This window comes from Rattus norvegicus, chromosome 5 (genome assembly GCF_036323735.1).
Source record: "Rattus norvegicus strain BN/NHsdMcwi chromosome 5, GRCr8, whole genome shotgun sequence".
Lineage (NCBI taxonomy): Eukaryota > Metazoa > Chordata > Mammalia > Rodentia > Muridae > Rattus > Rattus norvegicus.
The window spans coordinates 139916249-139931216 of record NC_086023.1 but is presented as its reverse complement, the minus strand read 5'-3'; the positions used below and the strand labels follow the sequence as shown (position 1 = coordinate 139931216).

The following is a 14968-nucleotide window of genomic DNA, read 5'->3' as shown; positions in this document are numbered from 1 at the left end:
TAAGGTCCTGATAGAAAGAAACCCTTACCGCTTGCCCGCTAATAGTAGTTACATTCTGTTCTGAACTATGAAATGCAAGACTTTTGCTTATTGACCTAGGCTGCCTACCTTGTGTTCTTTAAGTATTTTTAAAGCACTTAACGCTGCTCTTAAACGTGTTGCTCAGTTAATAGTGGTAATATTTTCTTTTTCAGACTTTGGAGTTTTTTATGAAAGATGCAATCAAAAAATTTATTGTGACTCAGTGTATTTTATTGCCTGTGTCTTCCCTTCTGCTTTACATTATTAAAATCGGAGGTGACTACTTTTTTATCTATGCCTGGCTGTTCACATTAGTTGTTTCTCTGGTAAGTAAATCCTTTGTTTTCTTTCTTGTTCACTTTATTCATTTAGACTTTCATATATTAGCACTGTATGTGCATCTTCCCCCTCCCTCTCCTCCAGTTCTCCCCATTCTCCTACTCCCTTTCAAACCCATGGTCTTGTAGTCTCTGATGATTTCACTTTCTTTTGCAAAGGCTCCTTGATATTACTAGGATTTAGTCTTCGTCACCGTGTAATGGTTCCTAAGAGAAGGTGTCAGTGCAGCCACCTGCCCACAAACATTTTCCTCTCAGTTCCAGCTTTAGGATATAAAATAGGAGAACTGACTGACCATGGGTTTTCTTCTCTTTATTCTGACTCTTAATGCTTGCCAGAAGCTAGTTGCTAGTCACTTTCAGTGATCTGGCTGCTAGGCAACTGAGACTATACTTGTAAGTTTAACCAAAATGGATGGCTTTTTTGATTGATGTATCCTCCCACTCCCAGTGCCTAAAAAGCCTTAATGTTTTGAATTAGTAGATTTATGAGAGATAAGAAATGAAAGCATAGAGCTAAGGATGCAGGTCTGTTGACAGACTGCTTGTCTAGCACGCACAAGGTCTTAGCTCAGTCCTCAGTACTTCATTACGCAGGTATGGTAGTGCTCTTGGGAGGTGAAGACAGGAGGATCAGAAGTTCAAAACCATCCTCATCTTTATATGGAGGGCATTCAGGGTTAGAGACCCTGTTTTTAAAAAGCAAATGCTTTTCTTACCCCGCTTTCTCCTGTCCTCCCTTCCTGTTTCCTTTCTCTGTATCTGTATCCCTTTCCTCCTTTATTTAATTTGTTAATTAATTTTTTTTTTTAAAGAAACATCCTGCTCTTCAGTTCTGTCCAACTACAAAGCTACTATGTAGCCTAAGCTGGCCTCAAATTCCTGGCAATCCTCTTGCCTCAGCTTGCTGAGTGCTGATACAGGCATCCGCCACCATGCTTCTTCTTCTCTGCCCCTTCTCTGTTCTGCTTTCTCCTTTTATCTGCTTGCCACTCTTCCCTGTTTCTTTTCTTTCCCCTTCCTCTTCCCTCCCTCCTTCCTCCTCTCACTGGCATTTTCCTTCCTTACATCCTTTTCCTTCTCTGTTTCTCATATTCTAAACTGCCTTCTCTCACAGACAATCATACAGTCAAGCACTATGTTAACAGACCATAGAAAGTACCATCTGTCAGTTCTTCAGCTCCATTGGGGGTGAGGGTTATGTCCGTCTGACTTGTGTGGTGTTGCTATATCTCTCACTGGTGGGATCAAGATCAGAAAATGAGCTACTTGTCTTTAAATACCTGTAATTAAGAGCAAAGACCAAGAAAGTACTCCAGAAGTGCCATTTCAACCAGTATGAACAAGAGTGTGTATTATGATTGGCTTGTAGTGCCAGCAATCCCCAAGAAAGGGTACTGATTAGGCCCGGCATTCGTAGTCACTGTTAGTAGCATTATCTTCTAGAATTCAGTTGACTTGCTTGCTCTGTTATCACACTGGAATTTTGATTTAATTTACAAAGCAGATAATGTCCCAGGTTTTTGTTGGATGATCATAATTATAAAATTAAGTCCTTATTAATAAGCAGTTTTCCTGTTACTTATTTCTCAGGTTCTTGTCACAATTTATGCTGATTATATTGCCCCTTTGTTTGACAAGTTCACACCTCTACCGGAGGGGAAACTTAAGCAGGAAATCGAAGTGATGGCGAAGAGTATTGACTTCCCCCTGACTAAGGTGTATGTCGTTGAAGGTAAGGCTACCTGGAGGTGACAGCCTGACCTAAGTGCTCAGCTCTTAAGTCAGTCAGTCTTTATTGTTTAAAGTTTGTTACTAAAAACCAGGATACAATTTTACAGTTGGCTTTTCAGATTTATAGAATCTGCACTGGAGAGATGGCTCAGCAGTTCAGACCCATGGGTGTTCTTCTGGAGGGGCCAGGTTGGCTTTACAACATCTGCATAGTGGCTTCCAATTGCCTGTACTGTAGATTTACAAATGAAATAAAAATAAAGAAACAAAGATTTATAGGAACTTATGGCATTTCTTAGTATAGAAACCAGTAGCCTGATGCCAAATCCAGTTTTTGTTTACAACTGTTTGGTTAACCATTCAGTACTGTTCTTAATCTTTGGTCAAAGCCATTATGCCATCTCATCCTGGGCTGTGTAGTAGACCAAAACTCACCCTCCTGTCTGCCTGGCTCCTTTGGGTAATTGAATTGGACTCTTGAGTGGTTGGCTATAAGCACTAGTTTAAAGACTGTAAAACAAAACCAGTGTTCCTGGCTTTGTTCCCCTAGCAGAACATCTGTGTCCCAGAGGACTCTAACCTGTGGAGTCCTAGACACCTCACATTATCAGACTTTTTCTGTTTGCCTTGGAGAGTTAAGCCACCGATTAGTTTTCTTTCTTTTTTATTTATTTATTTTTTATTGGATATATTTTTTTACATTTCAGGTGTTATTTTTTTTCCTGGTTTCCCATCCATAAGCCCCTATCTCATCCCCTATTAGTTTTCATAAGACCATTTAAGTTTCATGGAAGCCTGTCAAATTAAGAGAATCACAATTGGGTATATGTCAGAATTTCTGTTTAGAATAAATAGAAAAGATTCTGTCTCAGCAGCTTACTACCTATGGGATCTTAAACAAATCACTTCTTCCCTTTACCTCTCCACAGTGCTTCCTCTGAATGGTGGTTCTCTGTAAAAAGCAGGCTGTTCACTGTTCAGAGCTTTGTGGCCCACACCGTCTCCTTCAGATGTTCAGTTCTTTATGGCAGAAGCAGCCACAGACAGGGCATAAGCATGTGAGCCTGGCTGTGTTCCAGCAAGAACATGCGAGCAAGCAGCACCTTTGGTTTCATTGGAAGCCGTAGTTTGCTGGTGCCTACTACAAACTAAGCTGCCGCCAATGAGAAGTGGTAGCAAAGTGAAAGGAGAGCAAAGATGGCTGTAACCAGAATGCGCAGCTCCAAGAATATAGCAGTCCGTCAGGCCTCTGTAAGTTAGGGGCAAGAGCTGGGTTTTGTTGATGTTTGAGGCAGTCACAAGTAGCCAAAGCTGACCTCAGAATTACTCTACAATTGAGGCTGACCGCGAACTCTTGACTTTACTCCCTCTGCTTCCCTCGTGCTGGAATTACAGAAATGAGCCACCACACACAGCCAGGAGACTGTCCTGGAGAATGCATTTTAGGGCAAGGCAAGAATGGGAGCAGTGAGAGCGTCCAGGAGGCTGTTTGGGTAGTGCAGGTTAGATGGGGTGGGGCTGTGGTGGTGGTGGTTTGTTTTATTTGTTTTGTTTTAGACTTGAGCAATAGTTGATGAAGAGAAACAGCGTTGATGCCATTTGCTAATAGATTACATATAGGGAAACGAGGAAGAGACATTAAGGATAACTAGCCGCCTGGATTTGATGTGGACAAACAGACATAAATGGCAGCCTGTTGAGAGGGAACAGAGTTGGAAGAAGAGTGGATTCATAAGGAACTAAGAGTTCTCATGTCTGTGTTTGTATCGACACAGTTAACTTTAAACACCCATCTTAGTCAGAGCTCTGCGAGAGCTAGCGATTGAAGCAGAGGAATTTCTTATTGATAACTAGAAAATCTCCAGAAAGCTCTTTACCAACCTTAGCAAATGGACTGTTAGATGGATAGCTATGAGGTCAGAATCATAGGGTAGAGCCAGTGTGGATGGAAGGTTATATTGTTGCCACTGCAGAATCCTGTATTCATGGCTTATACACTTCACCTCATTGATAAACGGCTGCCCTTCCCGCTTAAGGGCCTGAGTTTAATCTCCAGAATCCATGTAAAGATGCCTGTGTAGTGGTGCCCAGTGGTATTTTAGAGACTCTTGGGGCACACTGGCCAACCAAGCTAGCTTAGTTGATGAGCTCCAGCTAATAAGAAGCTCTATCTCAAAGGAAGTGGATGGCATTTTGAGGATAACACCTTGATTGTTCTGTGGCCTTCACATGTACACATATACATGGGTGTTCATATATGCACCTATACACACAAACATACAAATACATTTTTTTTTTTTTTTGGTTCTTTTTTTCGGAGCTGGGGACCGAACCCGGGGCCTTGCACTTCCTAGGTAAGCGCTCTACCACTGAGCTAAATCCCCAGCCCCCACAAATACATTTTTAAAAACTAGTCAGAGCTAGAGAGATGATTTAGTGGTTAAAAGCATTTGTTGCTCTTTCAAAGGACCTAAATCCAATTCCCAACATCCATGTGGTGACTAACAACTACAGCTCTAGCTTTGGGGAATCTGTCACCCTCTTCTGGCTTTGTAGGCACCAGACACACACATGGTGCACGCACATACATATAACTAAATCGAAAAGTAATTTAAGTAAGTATTTTATTTTGTTTGTTTTGGGAGGAGGTGTTTGTTTTGTGTTGTTTCTAGTAAACATCCCTAACATCCCTGCCACTGGCAGTTGCAGAATGAATTCTTGACTGCTTTGCTTCTTTGTGTGACTCTGACTATTCAGAATTCCCAAGGCTACATCTCAGCAACTTAAGCTGGAGCATGGGGCTAATTGCCAGGAGTTCCTGAGGAAGCAAATACCTGGCTTTTAATTTCCCAAATGAGAAGTAGTCTCATTAGATCTAACTGAGCTCTGAAAGGAGATTCAGAACAGGAGACGAGGCACAAAGACATCAGCATCTAGGGGCTGGAGAGAGGGCTCAGCAGCTAAGGACATTTGCTGCTCTTCCAGAGGCCCAGAGTTGGGTTCCCAGCACCCACACTGGGGCTCACAACCACCTGTAACTCTGGTCCCCCAAGGATCCTTTGCCTTCTTTTGGCCTCTACAGGCACTCACACATGTGTATGCACACACTCATACACATTCATGAAGACGTCTAACTCTCATAAAACAACAAAATAATGGTCCAGTGAATAGAGGCACTTGCCACCACCATGTCTGAGGACTGTGCCTAACCGAGAACTATGTGGTAGGAAGAGAATCAATTCCTGCAGGTTGTCCTCTGATCTCCACATGAGCCATGGTGCATGTATACACACACACAACAATAAATAATCTAGCCTGGAGAGTTGGATCAGCAGTTAAGAGTGCTTGCCTTGAAATCATGAGGAGTCGAGTTTTGATCTGAGCAGCTCCCTAGTGGATAGGAAGTCCCACAAACACCTGTATCTGCATCTCCAAGGGCTCTGACCTCCCCTCCCCCAACACACACATACACCCACACATTAATTAAATTTTTAAATTCCCTATAAAATACAAAGAAGTTGAGCTCTATCCCAGGGCTTCTCCTATAGCTGCACATTGTTGGAAACCCCTCATACAGTAACTGATTTTGTATCACATACGGGACTGCTTCCCAGGTCTGTGGGAAGGGACTGCATGACGGCAACAGAGCATATGGAATCCCCTATCGACACTCTGAGTGGCAGCTTACAAATGAGTGTGAGCTGGGCTTGTTCGTGTTCACAGCACTGACTACATGGAGAAGCAGGCATATTCATATTGCCTAAAAGAGGTCCTAACGGAGATGCTTAAAGAGGGAGTCCAGAGATCTTAGATGGGGATTTTGAAGCTTTGTCCATATGCTCACAATTCAGGAACAGGAAGGAGAAGTCCAAGCAGACCAAGGTCTGTCTGAAGATTAGGAGGAACTAAGGTGGCCTTGGTTGGGTGAAAGAGGGAATCCCAACTTGTGAGTTTGTTTTCTTTTAAAAGATTTTTATGGGTTGTGTTACTTTTTAGATTTATTTATTTTTATTTTATGTATATGAATGCTTTGTTCAAGTAGATGTTTGTGTACCACATGTGTGCTGGATGCTCTCGGAGGTCAGAAGCGGGCATGGATCCCTGGATCCATTGGAACTGGAGTTGGAGTTGGTTGAGTCACCGTGTGGCTGCTGTAATTCTCACACCGTTCAGTGAAGCACATTTGGGCATTGGAGAAGCACATAAAATAGAAAGTAATATCGACCACAGTTCAGGAGCTCTCAGCTTCTCTCGAAAGTTTACGCATGTTGTCTTCTGGTCTTAACAGCTCCTTCTGATAATAGGTGTCTTCTTTTTTTTAAAAAAGAAAACTGGGAACAGAGACAAACAAAGTTCATACTTCTGGGTCCTCATGAACCACATCTCCTTACTTTGGTATTTTTCTCATAGACCTGGGTTTATGCCTGTCTGTCTACATGCACATCTTTTAATAATATGATAACCTTATGTATGTGTGGCATTTTGTATTCTTCACTATACTTTGGTGAGATTTTCTCTTGCTAAATCGCATGGGTATGTATATAAATATATATTTTTATATATAATATTTTTTCATATATTTCTGATTAAGTAGTCAGAAAATATATATATATTTATATATGTACCCAGGGGATTTAGCAAGAGAAAAATCTCACCAAAGTATAGTGAAGAATAGCTTTGCCACGGTTTAATCATTTCACACTGTTGGATATTTTGGCTTATTTTACACACCAGGGAGCATAAGTGGAGCAGGTGACAGCCACCCCTCTGGTGCTAAAGATTTATATTAATACAGTCTTTTCAATGCTAATGGCCTTCCCACTAGTTCCAGAGGACCCCTGGTGTTTTAACCCTGTTCCCTGCTTTGGACTGTTTTCCATAGGATCTAAGCGCTCCTCCCACAGCAATGCTTACTTTTATGGCTTCTTCAAGAACAAGAGAATAGTTTTGTTTGACACTCTACTAGAAGAGTACTCTGTACCAAACAAAGACAACCAGGAGGAGCCTGGCCTGGAGCCCCGCAATGAAGGCGAAGGGGACAGTGAAGAAGTAAAGTCTAAAGTGAAAGTGAGTTCCTTCTTCCTCAGAGCCTCTGACTTAGTGTTTACTCATAGTTTCTTTGATAGATCATAATGCTGTAAGTAGACTTCACAGAGACCACCAAGTACAAAGCTACAACTCTTAAAGTTCTGCTACTTGTGAGAAATGACGACCATTACCACATGCTAATGACCTTACAAGTTTTCCTAAGATGTACATATTAAAACTGAAAGATCTTATTTTTAAAAACATTATGTGATAGCTTTTTGTGTGTTCTCGTGTGTGTGTGTGTGTGTGTACTCGTGTGTGTGTGTACTCGTGTGTGTGTACTCATGTGTGTGTACTCGTGTGTGTGTGTACTCGTGTGTGTATACTCGTGTGTGTGTACTCGTGTGTGTACTCGTGTGTGTACTCGTGTGTGTGTGTGTGTGTGTGTGTGTGTGTGTGTGTGTGTGTGTTTACGTATGTCATGGTAAAAATGGAAATCAGAAGGACAACTTGGAGGAGTTGGTTCTCTCCTACTGCTGTCCATCCTGAGGAGTATACTCAGCTAGTCAGGACTGGTGACAGCTGTGCGGTACCCACCAGGGAAGACTACTCAGACACAGGTTTAAGCCAATAGAAGTCTTCGTTAGCAGCCAGCAACTACTCAGTGTAATCACCATAGCCCCAAGGGAGCCTTTCTTAGACTGAACTTTTAAGCACAAAAACCACACCTCAGTTCACATGCTTCAGTTAGCAAGAACAGTTAGTCAGAAGTGGAACTATAAAAGCAAAAGAGCAGTGCTGGTACATTTAGAGACTTCCCACAACTGTGGGCTTTGAGGGATCAGGCCTTTGTTTTCAATTTTTGGCAAGGGGTGCTGTCTATGTGCTGAGTTTTATGGAGTCAGTTGTGTTCCGGTCTGGGGGCCTCTTACCCCTGACCTTTACCCGATGAACCATCTCATTGGCCCATATTCCTTTTATGTTTATGATCAAAGAATTTCTGCAGACAAAATAAGGAGGTGAACATTAGTTTTTAGTGTAACTGAGACGTACCAGTTAATAGGCTTTGCTGGCTTTACTTTGGCAGTGGACAGAGTTGAGACCCGGTCCTGTCATTCAGTCAATGAGGATCCTTGGGTACATTATGTAATTGAATCAGTTTTATTTGTTTTTTTTTTTTTTTTTGGTTCTTTTTTTCGGAGCTGGGGACCGAACCCAGGGCCTTGCGCTTCCTAGGTAAGCGCTCTACCACTGAGCTAAATCCCCAGCCCCGTTTTATTTGTTTTTAACACTTAGGAAATACACGCTTTCTACTGAACTGCTTTGCTTGGCATTAAAAATACAAAAGTAGTTAGGGGAAGGTGGTGCATGCCTTTAATTTAATCCCCGTACCCAGGAAGCAGAGATAAGTGATTCGAGGTGGGCTACAAAGAAAGTACCGGGGCTATCAAAAGTACACAAAAGTAAGGGTGGGCATGTGGCTCTGTTGGTGAGGTGCTTGCCTGGCTTGCAAGGCACAAGTCACGATGGCTCACACCGCTAATCCCAGCACTCAGGAGAGTACTGGGGTTAGAAGAGGAGGCTAATATTTTTTAGATTTATTTATTTACTTTATGTATGTGAGTACACTGTCACTCTCTTCAGACACACTAGAAGAGGGCATCGGATCCCATCACAGATGGCTGTGAGCCACCGTGTGGGTGCTGGAAATTGATCTCAGGACCTCTGGAAGAGCAGCCAGTGCTCTCAACCACTGAGCCATCTCTCCAGCCCAAGAAGTCTAATCTTTATAAACTTACAATGTAAAGGAGGAATGGACAGACAAACATCCTTCACTTTGATACAAGATAATGAGAGTATAAGAGAAGGCATTTCTCTTTTTATTTTGTGTCTATATGCACACCTGTGTGGATGCATGTGTGAGTGCATATGTACACACCACAGCACATTTCTAGAGATCAGAGAACAGTTCTGTGGCACCCGTTCTCTACTTGCACCTTTTTTGAGTTCCAGGGATTAGACTCTGGTCTCCAGACTTGTTGGCAAAGACCTTTACCCATAGAGCTGTCTTACCAGCCCAAGAAAACTTTCCTGTGTTTTCATTTGTTTGGGTTTTTTTTTCTTTTTTTTTTTTTCTTTTTTCTTTTTTTCGGAGCTGGGGACTGAACCCAGGGCCTTGCGCTTGCTAGGCAAGCGCTCTACCACTGAGCTAAATCCCCAACCCCCATTTGTTTGTTTTTAAGACAGAGTTTCTATACATAGCCCTGGGTGCCCAGAAACTCACTATATAGATGAGGCTGGCCTCAAATTCAGAGATCCACCTCTCTCTGCCTTTAAAGTGCTGGTATTGAAGATCTGTGCCACCCTACCCAACCCCGAGAAAACTTGTCTTAAATTGGACCTGAGAGTCTAAAAACATTGCTGGATGAGGTCAGCTAATGCTAACTAGTAAAACTTAAAATATAAGAATAAATGGATGAGGGGGTAGCAAGAAATAATGATAATCTTCAGAGAAAAAGAAAAAATCCTAGTATTTACATGCGGGATTGCATATGCCCTTGGTGTGGTCCCATGTGAGATGAGCACAGATCCCTATCCACTCAGCAGCTACATAGCTCTGGGCAAGTGACTTAAGCTGTCTGAATTCTGGTTCCTTCAGGCATTGGAAAGGCTGGCAGCGTTTCTCAGCCTCGGCGTTATGGCCTGGATAGTATCCGTTGTGATGGTTGGCAGCCTCCATGGTCTATCTCCACTTGAGTCCAGTGACACCTCTTTTTTGCACTCACATATTACAACCAAAATACGCCCCAGATGGTGCCAGATGGCCTTGGATAGGTGTGGAGCAGAATCAGAACGGTGCAGGATCTCTTGTGTTTGAGAAATGATGATTTCAAGATGCTCACTTCTCAGAGTTCTGAGTTGAAGCTAAAATGCCCATGAAATTTCTTGTGCTTCTTCCTTTACATTCTGGAAATAATGGTTGTCATTTGAGCATTTATTTCATTTTAAAGGGATGATCTGGTAAGGTGCCTGTACCTGTTATGAATACCTAGCTGAGACAATTACTGTGCAAGGATTAAATAGTATGGTAAAGGGGTTAGTGCCTTTGAATTTTTAAAAACTATTGTTATTTTATGGACACTGGTGTTTTGCCTGCATGTGTGCAGTGTAAGGGTGTCAGATCCCTGGAACAGTAGTTACAGACAATTGTGAGCTGCCATGTGAGTGCTGGGAACTAAACCCCAGTCCTCCAGAAGAGCAGCCATCTCTCCAGTCCACTGTACTGACCTTGATCCTGAATAACCTGAGGGGTTTAGACTACAGGCCCCTGTGAAGATTTGCATCTTCTGTATTCCCCGGGCTGCTCCATTTTTTTGTTTTTGTTTTTGTTTTGTTTTGTTTTTTCCCATCCTCTTATTTCAGAGATAATTTTACTTGAATGTTGAGTTTCTTCTCTTAAAATAAAAGTTTAGTTATTATTTTTGTGTGTGGTGTGTGGGAGTCGGTGCTCATGGGCCTTGGCTCACACATGGCAGTCAAAGGATCACTTTTAGGAGCTGATTCTCTCCGACTGTAGGAGTCCTGCGGATCAGGCTCAGGTCATCAGCCTTGGTAGCAGGCACCTTTATTTGTTGAGCCAGTGTTTCATAATTTATCTTATGCGTTTGTTGTGTGCATATGTGTTGTCAGGCTTGGCATAAACACCTATACCGTTTCTCTGTCTCTCCGGTCTTATTCTAGCTACTTCCTCTTTCTCTCCAGATTTAGAGGTGCTTGGTGTGTTCCCCATGCCTTTTGAAAGTCCAGCAATGCAAATCGTTTCCTCTCCACTGCTCCCCTGTGATTCAGCTGTGTCTGCTTAATTTGCTACCATTTGCCCCTCCGCTTTCTTGCCCCCACCACACCCACCCACTGTCCTGAACCCCATGTTGCTGTTTTCATCTTCTCTGTTTCTCCTGTGTTCCTTGTATTATCTTATCATTGGAATCCATTTTTATTACTCTAGCTTTTTTGTGGTGCTGGGAATTAGAGCCACAGCCTTGTACACATTAGGCAAGTGCTCCACCATCAGACTCTATGTCCCCAGCCCCTGAGGCTCTATAGTCTAAATAGCTGGTACTGGCATGTTTTTGAGTCCTGAGTGGGAAGTGCATGTTTGTAGACGTTTGCAAAACAGGAAACGTATAAAGATAGTGAAGCGCCAGGTCATGGTAGTTCACACCTTTAATCTCTGCACTCCAAAGGCAGAGGCAGGTGGATCTCTGAGTTCAAAGCCAGCCTAGTGAGTTCCAAGACAGCCAGAGATAAACACAGAAACACTGTCTCAAAAAACAAAATAAACAAACAAACAAACCAATTAATAAATAATTAGAATAGTCAAGCCATTGATATGATGTCACTTATGATGTCACTTGTCACACACAAGTGACTGCTCCTGACACCCACCGTGCTGGGCTTCCTATCAGCGTCTCCAATGAATGTATGCATAACTGTCACTTGATCATGAGCAGTTTCTATGTCCGAACAAACTTTGAGGATGAGGTTTCTAATGGGTTTAGGGTGTGGCTGCCAAGTGGTTTCATTACGACTTGTTTAGCCCTTACCTTATTGATAAAGATTTATACTAAAGTCCAGTTGTTTAACTAGATGGGTCAAGGCTAAATATAAATAAATTAAAGGTTAACGAGTTTTCCTTTTTTTTTTTTTTTTTTTTTTTTTGATTCAGAATAAGAAACAAGGATGTAAAAATGAGGAGGTACTAGCTGTACTTGGCCATGAACTGGGGCACTGGAAGTTGGGACACACAGTAAAAAATATCATTATTAGTCAGGTAAGTTTGGCATGGCAGTTATATTTTGTTTTGTTTGGTTTGAAACAAGGTCTCATGTAGTTCAGACTGGCCTGGTCTTCCACCTGTAGTCTTAAGAGCTCAGGAGACCCCGGCAGAAAGGCCTCGGGTTGATAGGGCTGGGAAGATGGCCGAAGAGTTGAAGATGCTTGCTGCCAAGCCTAAGTTCGACCCCCAGGACTTACATGATGGAAGGAAAGAACCAACTCCCTTAGGCTGTCCTCTGACCTCCACACTTGCACCATGGCATGTGTTGTTGTGCTCACACATATACATAGACAAGACAAGTAAAAAGTCTTAGAAGCTGAAGGCTGTTCTGAGCTATATAGCAATTTCCAGGCCAAACCGAGCTACATAGCGAGATTGCTCTTAAAAAGAAAAGCTTAGTAAGTAAATAAAAAAAGTATAACAGGGGCTGGGGATTTAGCTCAGTGGTAGAGCGCTTACCTAGGAAGCGCAAGGCCCTGGGTTCGGTCCCCAGCTCCGAAAAAAAGAACCCAAAAAAAAAAAAAAAAGTATAACAGGCCCGAGATATTATATAGTAATGGCTCAAGACAGACCTCAAACCAGGAATGATGTTACAGGCTTATAATACAGCATTCAGGAAGCTGAGGCAGGAGGATCACAGCTTTGAGGCCAAGCTACCTGACTTCTCTTTGGTTCCCTGAGTGATCTGAGGCAATTCCTTAATTTCTCTCTGCCTCCCTTCTTCATTGAATAACAAAGCATAGTGCTGTTAGGACTTAGGTGAGCAGTCCTGCCGAGTTTGGCATGTCCTGGGACCGTGTTGAGTACATGTTAGTGTTCATGCTGTTCCATCATTGCTGTCACTCCCCTGGCTCAGATACATGAGCTGAGAAAGCCAAAGGAGCAAAACTAGATAAGTTGTATATTAAAATGCTTTCTTTTTTTTTTTTTGGTTCTTTTTTTTCGGAGCTGGGGACCGAACCCAGGGCCTTGTTCCTTGTTCTTCCTAGGCAAGCGCTCTACCACTGAGCTAAATCCCCAACCCCTTAAAATGCTTTCTAAAGTCGGCGAGATTGTTCAGCATACAAAGGCGCTGGCCACCAAGCCTGACAATATTGGATTGATTCCTGGGACCCACCTGGTAGAAGGCAAGAACTGACCCCCGCAGGTTGTCCTTCTGACCCCCACATGCTTGCTGTGGCCTACACGCTGCTGCAAAACACACAGACACGCACACAAAAGTAAGCAAATTATAAGTATAAAAAAGTAGACATTTTAACCCACTTTGTAGACCAGGCTGGCCTCAAACTCAGGTCCATTGGCCTTTGCCTCTTGAGCGCTGGGATTAAAGATGTATGCCACCACTGCTCAGCTTAATGGATCTCAATCTGTGGATCTTGACACCTCTGGGGGTCACATATCAGATATCCTGCATATCAGATATTGACATTACAACTTATAACAGTAGCAAAACTATAGTTATGAAGTAGCAACAACAAAATTATATGGTTGGGGGTCAGCACAACATGAGGAAGTAAGTATATTAAAGGATTGCAACAGTAAGTTGAGAACCTCTAATGCATAGAGGAACATTGCTTACTGGTTTGCTCCTCATGGTTTGCTTAGCCTACTTTCTTGTACAATCCAGGGGCGGCAATATCCACAGTGAACTGGGCCTCTTATGTCAATCATTACTCAAGAAAATGCACCGCATGCTTGCCTAGCATCATGGTAACATACAGTGTTGTTCATCTTTTCTAGATGAATTCTTTCCTGTGTTTTTTCTTGTTTGCTGTATTAATTGGTCGAAGGGAACTTTTTGCCGCCTTTGGTTTTTATGACAGCCAACCCACTCTGATCGGACTTTTGATCATCTTTCAGTTTATTTTCTCACCTTACAATGAGGTAATGTATGCTTTTGAAAACTACCATATAACATGCTTTTTGCCTGTTTCAAATCTAGATTCTTTAGGGTAGTGTAAAAATAAATCAATAAAGCTCTACAATCTTCTAATTCCTCACTGAGATTGGACAGTATAAAAGTAGCAGAGAAACCTGAGTCTAATTAAGTGCTCATAACACTATTAGGAGATTAAAATAGAGAATTGGAGCTTAGCAATAAAAATGTCATTGTATGTACCTCAGAGCTGAATGTCCTCAGCCATGGGGTCACCAGTGTGGGCATGAAAATGTGTGTGTGAAAGGTCAAGACAAATTAACTGAGTAGGTGCCAGTGTTCCTCGGATTGTTCACAGGAATTTCAGCATTCCCTGCAGGACCTGCTAAACCAAACCTACTAGGGTTAGGAGCCGCTCAGGAGCAGCCCCTGCACGTGTGACAAGATGTGCTATTGAGACTATGTCAGAGCAGAATCTCATGGCACTTGCCAAGGCTTCCAGATGAAGCCAAGAAACAGTATTGGTGGCCTTGAGGAACCTCCAGTCATCCTTGAGACAGGTTCTGGAGAAATGGCTCTCAAGCTTCCTAATGCTGCGGCCCTTTAATACTGTTCCTTTACGTGTGGTGGCCCCGCCATAAAGTTACTTTGTTGCTACTGCGTGACTGTAATTTTGCTACTGTTATGAATTATAAGTACCTGACATGCAGAATATCCGATATGAGACTTCTGCGGAAGGGTGCTTTGATCCCCAAAGGGGCCACGATCCACAGGTTGAGAACCACTGCTACAGAGTAAACGTTGTAAGAGAAGTAGCTGTAAAGTGTTGTCCACGGAGCTAAAGCTAACAGAGAACTTGTATTCATTATTTCTAAATTATACACATTTAACTATTGTTTTTTGGTTTTAAGATTTATTTTTATTATCTTAAACTACGTGTATGATGTTTGCGTGTGGCGTGTGCATATGAATGCAGGTGCCGGTGGAGACTCGAGTTGGTGAATTCTCCTAAAGCTGGAGGTATAGGCAGCTGTGAGCCACCTGACACGGCTGCTGGGAATCCAACCTGGTCCCCTGGAAGAGCAGCACATACAATCATCCGTGTCTCCAGCCCCTAAACATTAAACTTTTTAA

The 14968-nt window shown here is 42.6% G+C and overlaps 1 protein-coding gene across 2 annotated transcripts in view; it reads left to right on the top strand.

Moving 5' to 3' along the window:
* Zmpste24 (zinc metallopeptidase STE24) overlaps positions 1–14968 on the top strand; it is a 33138-nt gene that overhangs the window by 14316 nt on the left and 3854 nt on the right. For both annotated transcript variants that reach the window (XM_017593398.3, NM_001107974.1), the window contains 5 exons: positions 195–347; positions 1953–2094; positions 6976–7160; positions 11848–11952; positions 13699–13842. In XM_017593398.3, coding sequence (XP_017448887.1) covers positions 195–347; positions 1953–2094; positions 6976–7160; positions 11848–11952; positions 13699–13842 — 729 coding nt within the window. The remainder of the gene's footprint in view (positions 1–194; positions 348–1952; positions 2095–6975; positions 7161–11847; positions 11953–13698; positions 13843–14968) is intronic.